General features: G+C 41.2%; 1 protein-coding gene across 1 annotated transcript in view; it reads right to left on the reverse strand.

Annotated features, from left to right (window-relative positions):
- The window catches only part of LOC138000919 (uncharacterized), a 2,972-nt gene extending 1,298 nt beyond the window's left edge, over window positions 1–1,674 (reverse strand). Inside the window, exon 1 of the mRNA XM_068847587.1 lies at window positions 687–1,674. Within this exon, the coding sequence (XP_068703688.1) occupies window positions 687–1,674 (988 nt within the window). The remainder of the gene's footprint in view (window positions 1–686) is intronic.
- Between the last annotated feature and the right edge of the window lie 5,826 nt (window positions 1,675–7,500).

A 7,500-nucleotide genomic window follows, 5' to 3' on the forward strand; every position in this document is an offset into this window, starting at 1 on the left:
ACTCTCTCACAATTAAATCTCTTCGCTAACGACCTCCAATGTAGGGGCCAACACCACTGGGTGGTGTATTCAACAAATCAGTCAGAGACAGAATGTGAAAAATGTCCGCCCTTCAGTGGGCTATCGAGTATCTTAACAGCCATTCTCCGACAATTAAAACTCTATTTACTGGTCTCCAATGTAGGAGCCAACACCGCCGGGGGGTGCAATCAACAATTCAGTTTGAACAGATCGATCCGACCTTCCTATACCTTCTGAATTTTACAGTTTTCGTCACTTTGCTGTAGGGCATCACACCCAATATGCGCTAAGCAGCACCAGAGGCAGAGGGATTTGAACAACGTATCTCCAATTATGTAGCATTAACGGTAGATGACGCTAGAGCTATACAATCAGGTCCTAACCCAAACAAATAGTACAGTGACCAGAGGGTGTAGTGCAAAATCCCTTCGGGGTCCAACCCTTAAGTACCCGATAATCAATTCGAAGGGCTAAACAACGAGATTTGAACGCTTTGGTGCCAAACAACCTATTTCTGGCCTTTCCTGGCACGAACAAATCTGGTCTACCGGGGAGAAGAACCCATGCGTGGATGAACGAATTAAAGTGCACGCCATCTTCGCATAACAAGGTCCAAAAATAGGCGGACTTCCACATAGGAACGATAAGAGTTCCGAAAGCCTTACAGTCTCGCATGTGCCTTAAAACTCTACCAATGAGGGTCACTGGGGGTACTACCCAATTGTTCTCTAAGGCCCAGTCTTGGGAAAATGCGTCAACTGCTTCCGAACCTGGTTGTAGAAACCGTGAATTGAACCTGGGTAGATTCGCATTATAACTACAAGCAAATCTATCTATGGAATGCGGACCCCAAAGCGCGTCTAGCCGCTTGATAACATCATCATGGAACGAATAATCGTCGTAATCGGTAATCCTACTTAGGCGATCAGCGGCAACATTCTGATCGCGTGGAATCCAGTCCACATCCAACTGAATTTCCTTATGTTTAGAAAGGAAGAAAAAGATATCCAATGCAAGCTCATGTAATTCTTTAATCATACTTCTGACCCGAATCACCCTAAAAACGTTTTGATTGTCTGTGTACCAGCGCAACCTGTGGCCTGCAATATCCTGGTCAAATGCTTCGAGCGATAGCTTTATTGTAGCAAGCTCCCTCCAGGTAGAGGACTTTTGTGACTCTTCTAGCGACCAATTTGTGTGAAACACTAGGCCAGAGCCCTGAATAAAAGCCGCACAACCCGTGGATGAGGCATCAGAAAACACTAATTTGGAAGGAATAAACGGGGGCGCCCAAAACAAAACGCCGTTTAAAGCTCTCAGATTGTTTTTGCAGAACAAAAGCTCCTCTTTCCTTTGAATGCTGAGAAAAACTTCGGAATTCCACGAGCGCCGAGAATTTATGATAATGTACAGATATCTGGTCATAATTTGTGTCACGCTGCCACAACTTGCTGACAAGGAAATTATTTGACCAACAATAGATGCTAAAAGCCTGACATAAACAAGATCCGATAATTGCAAATTAGCACGTATTTGCTCAAGCTCAGAACTAAGCTTCTGAATTCTCTCCTCGTTGGCGTGAATTAACCCTATTTTTGTATCGATGGTGTAGCCGATCCACGAAAACCGTGTCTTGGGCTCCCAATCAGACATTTCGGGATTGACCAAAAAACCACACACAGCAAGATCAGATTGGACTTTGGCACTATTAGCCCGTGCAATTTTGGATGTGCCACCCCCTCCAATACTGTCATCAAAGAAAATTGCTATTGGAATCCCATGCAATCTCCAATGGGTTTCCAAGGGCCTTAATAGTTTTGTGAAAATGGAAGGGGCGCTAGAAAGGCCGAATGGAAGGACGGTGAACTGAAAATATCTCGCAAGCCCCGTACCGAAGTCCCACGAGAATGCCAAATACTTGCGATGCTCAACAAAGATATCCACATGGTGGTAGCCGGATTTCAAATCGAACGAAAAGACAAAACAGTTCCTCGAAAATATGTCCTTAATGGTATGCAAACCTTCGCACTTAAATTTTTGCTTGAACACATGAAGATTAATGTGCCTTAAATCCAAGATCAGCCTTTTTTTCCCGGTGTTTTGCACAGAAACCGACAACGGATTGATTATTTCGGGTGCAGCATCGAGTTCCTCAACGCGGTTATCATGTAGGAGCCCTAAAACAGCTTCAGTTACAAAGTCAGATTCTTAGCGAGCAGAGGCATTATTTCTAAATTTACAAGGAGGTGGTGTGGTGATGAATGGAATTTTATAACCGCCATTGATAATATCCAACACGAATTGAGGGGCACCGATGGACCGCCAATAATTTACGGATTTAGTTAGCCTTCCCTTGACCGAAGGAAGCGAAGAGACATTACGATCGTCATCTGACCGAAAATCAAAGTTTTTGTTGTCCTGTTCACCCACACAGAGCTCGTGTTCAGCATCGAACGGTACACATATACAAGGAAATTGTAACTTACATTCTTCCTCTTGGTCTAGTCACCTATCATTAGACCTACTACCACTTGCTGTGGAGCCACGTTGTGGACACTCCGACCTCCAATGCCCAAACTTGCAGCAAGCAAAGCAGTTGCAAGGAGTAAAGGAAGTGGAAGGCCCGACGCTTTTTGGACCAAGGCGAGAATTTGCTGTAAAGGCTGATGGGCGAGTCACCAAAGACTGAGTCTTAAACGGCTTTCTTTTGGCGGCACGAGACTTCAACGCTTTCTCTGCTCTTTCCTCAGCGTGCCGGATCTTTTTAGCGTCCTGCTCATCCTCAGCTAACTCATGTTGCGTGTATTCTTCGACTGTTTTCCAACCAAACTCCGACTTATCGGCCAAAAGAATTAGCTTTTGCCTCTCGTCGAGAAGGCGCGTACCTTGGGCAAGAGCTTCTTTTGCTTTATCCACAGCATTTTTTTCCAGATGGGATTGCACTTCCTCGAGTGAGCTTTGAACTTTACGGTTAAATTTATACTGGATCTCGTTGCCTTTTCGATTGAAAGACATGCTCTTCTAGACGAAGTTTCTTAATTTCTCGTAGCTGCTCGTCGGCGGCCTCTGAACTTGAGCGCTTAATCTTCCCCATCAGAAACTAGTTTGGTAATTTAATTTAGCAAAAGCTGATTGTTATCTGAGAGCGATTGGTTTATAAAGGCTTGAACGTCCTCGGAGACGTCCGGCATTGTGACTCGAAGAGAATTGCTTGTAAAGAGGGAAAATTAAAGCAAGTGAACCGAAGACTGACTGACGTAGAATGATTAACATTTCCCACCAAAAACCTTAAATAGTCCCCAGAATCCCTAGACAATACCCGAGCCTCTACATCGTGCCGTCAGAATAGCAATTTCTGACTGAACGTCAAAAAATTCTATTTTCCGTTCGCTTGCTGAGGATTTGCTTGTTTTCTTTTCAAACTCTTGCGATTCAAGAAAAATTAATTGCCTAACTGGTGAATTCGACAGTAGATTTCGCTGGAAAAACCGATATCACACTCATCCCTTCGTGATTCATGCGATCAGTCAGTTTTTAAGGTGAAACAAGAGGCCATATTCGGCCTATCCTCTGGCCGATTCCTATGTTTTATTTAAGAAATGCTAAGATGAAGATGAATCATCGTTGCTGGTGTTTTTTTCTTCTTTCTTTTTTTTTTGTAAAAGGTTGGTTTTAAGTAAATAAGTAGGAACTTCAAACTTCAAGTCAGCGAATCCCTGATGAAAGAAGTTCGTACATGTAAATATTACAGAAATTAAGGGAAAAAGAACTTGCAATGCCTTGAAGGTAATAGTTCATAATAAATATGTATTCAAATTTTATTTTGTCAGCCTCACAAATGTTTGTAAACGTTGGAATGCTGACATCACTGAAGAAACAGGAAGTCATTTTCGTGAGCAAATGTATATTATAGGTCGAAAATTTACTAATACATTTATCCTGGAAATGTATATGGGGCAAAGGTTGAATCACAGATCATCACTCCTGTACTTTTGGCATGAAGATTCACTTTCACCTTTACTCCACAAATGGTGACATATTTAGGTAAATCATTGATTGTAAGATGACTGTTTATACACCAGTCATGGCAGAATTTAGTCCCAATGTTCACAATAGCAGCTAATGTATTAGAATCCCAGTAACTGCAGGGCTTGATGACAGAGTAACACAATGAATATACCTAGTGCCAGTGGACAACACTGCTTACAAGGACAAAAGCTGTTGTTTTCAGCAATCACTGATCTGATACAAACTTTGAATATACTGGACTTAACTACTTACAGATGGTACTTCTAAAAGAACACATGTCCCTCCAGGGTGACTGTTTCCATACAAATCTCTACCATGAGAATCAAATATTTTAAAAGCACCATTATTACAACAATAGATTCCAACAACAGTGCATCTTACTCCTAAAATAAACGAGGTATAGCTTTGAGCCATAAGCGATTCGAAAGCTCCAAGCAAAAACATACAATAATGGTATCCCTCGATTGCACTATTACCATGAACATTTCCAGTGTAGCTTTCACTGTAAGAAACTTGGTAGGCAGTATGAAACACAATTAACATTGATGGTAACTCCGCCAACAGCAAAAAAGACTGATCAGCTGACTGCGCCAACCTTGAATATAACTGATTACCAACATCCATTATTTGTATCAAATCATTAGGACAATCAATCCCCCCATTGTTGTGGTATATTAAAGAACGCAAACTCATCGCAACACACTGTTGTCCAGCATTTTGACCAAATACTCTAACGTTGCCCTGGCTGTAAGGTGCTCTTATAATTTTACTGGGGTCCACAATGGGCCCAGGGTTCTTCTCTATATCGGAACTTAGTTTGAACTTACAATAATTATTTCTGTGGTTATGACTCGTGAAAACTGACGAGGGTAAAACACATGTAAGCATCTCTTTAAATCTTTTTCGATGCCACTTCGATTTAAATTTAACATAGCGATGAATTTTAGATGACCTTGGTGTATTTTTCCGAATTTTATAAAAAAACAAACGCTTGCAGCTTTCGATTCTTCTTCGACAGTCGCCTTAGCTTTTTAACTGGTATTCTACTTGGTTCACGTTCCCGTCGGGACCTATGGCGTTCGAATAAATTCTTATTGCTGGTGTAAACAAACATCTCATAACGAGACCTGATTCCAAGTTTCTTCGTTAACTTTATTGGAGCCGTTGAATAATTTCGTACACTTGAATGTAACTGTTTCACTTCAGGGAGCATAATATAGTCTTCAAATGAATTAGAAACCGTTTGTGAACATCGTATAAGAGTACATAAACTTACATACTGCTTGTAGATGATCTATGCGATGGTTGTTATTATAATGACACCACTGTAAAGAACAATCGTTAACGTTCCTCTACTCCACATTTCAAAACAAGTAATTACAAGAAACAGAAACATCATAATACGGATCCCGGTACATACTTGTTTTGCTTTCACACGGGACTCGCGCTGTTGAATTTTCAATATGGCGTCTTCAAGATTCTCTTTACCTCTCAGATCAAAATGTTGGTTCTTGCGTCGATCAACGTTATTCTTAGTTGCAATAGTACACACTTTTGCATGGATAGAGGTTTCCGTTTCCGTAATACTTCTGACATTTTTCACTTGACATTCGCATTTTGTGTTCACGGATAAACTTGATCTCAACTCATGATCACTAGTGCCATACTTTGAAACATTTTGGAATCCACTTTGCATGCAACTTGGCAATATTTTCGGCTCACTGACCGATTCGTTCCTGTACCGTTCGATACTTTTTTCGCGTGCATTCATTCCGTGCACTTTTCTCTCTGTTCATTTTGCTGCTCTTCGTCACCTTCTTAGAGCCCGCGATTCTTGTGGTCAGCAGGCCTTGCCGATTTGTGGTGGAAACGTGAAAAAACTGGCCGAAAACTCAACTCTGGCCGCCGTGCCTACGGCCAGAGTAATTAACCGTGGAATTCACTAGTTAGGCAGCGAAGAAAATGACATAATTAAGCAATATCCGGGAAAACCAAAAGGCGGACAGTTCCAAAGCCTATTGTTTTGACTAATTCTACAGCCAGTAAGAATAAACAAGCCGGGAGCTCCGCTTTTAGGCTTGGCTAAATCTATATATTATTTTATGGTCGACGGTATCAAAAGCTTTCTTAAGCCTTGAGCAGCCCACAGGAAAAGTGCCTTCTGTACATACTGGTACGGATGGTTTCTCAGTACCATGTCAAGTATAGCATGTTCAGTTGAGTGTGCTTGACGAAAACCGTATTGGGATGACGATAAGAGCTGATGTTTTTATATGAAAACCCTCATTTTGTTGTACATAATTTTCTCAAAAATTCTATTGAAGTTTGATAATAATGAAATTGGTCTATAATTGCAGGCATCAGTTTCGTCATCAGCTTTGTAGATTAGTATAATTTTGGACATTTTCAGTTTAGAAGAGTATGCACCTAGACTGACAGACTTGTTGAGAAACTTTGACAGGAGACAGGAGATATTATATCAAACGTTGTGTAGGACAAGAGTACCAACCACGTGATTTATTATTCGGAATGGATAAAATTTCAAGTTTTACTTCATGCGAAGTAACAGTAATGGTAGTAATGGTAGTGAATTTATATAGCGCATTTTCTAATAATATATTCAAATGCGCTTTACAAGCAAGGGATCTATGGGTGAGATCAGACATCAGCATATATAGGCGCCGCTGGCAGCCGCTATCAGTCCATTAGCGATCTCACCCAGCACATGAATGAATGAAATGAGTCCTGACCACAACACCGGGAGCTCCATGCCCTACTCTTTACGAATAGTGTGTGGGTTCTTTTACTTCCCACTGGGTTGTGAGCATTGAAAGGTTGTGAGAAGGGGCCTACGGTTTATAGTCCTTATCCGAGCAGACTTGAAAGTCTTAACCATTTGCGGATGTAATTACAAAGGTAGCACTTTCTCCTCAGTTATTTTAAGACCCTGAGTGTTGGTCCGGCCGAAGTCGAACTCACGACGTCCCGCATGACAGCCCGATGCTCAACCAACTGAGCCACCGGTGCGCGGTAATCAGTATCTGGTGATTTGGAATTACTGAGATAGTCCATAAAGGAATGCTCAGCTTGAGGCATTTTAGTTGCTAGATTATTAGCAACACACGAGAAATACTTATTTATAATGTTGGGTATACGCGATGGGTCATTGACGATGCTATTGTTGATTCCCGGATCCTTAGGTTTAATTTATTGATTAGCTGAAGACGTCTTCTCTTCCGACCATTTAGTAGCGCATTTATAGCTTGCCACGTTTTCCGAATATCATTCAAGTTGTTCTTGAAAAGTTCATGATAATAACTTTTCTTACTAAGCGAATCAGAGTACAAATTTTGTTTCTGTAATATTTATATTTCTCAAAATCACCGGATTGATATAATCTATTGTTGTTTGGCTTGAAATTCGTAATCCCTTGGTTATCCATGGCTTGGA

The sequence above is a fragment of the Montipora foliosa genome, chromosome 4 (assembly GCF_036669935.1).
Source record: "Montipora foliosa isolate CH-2021 chromosome 4, ASM3666993v2, whole genome shotgun sequence".
In the NCBI taxonomy this organism is placed as follows: Eukaryota; Metazoa; Cnidaria; class Anthozoa; order Scleractinia; family Acroporidae; genus Montipora; species Montipora foliosa.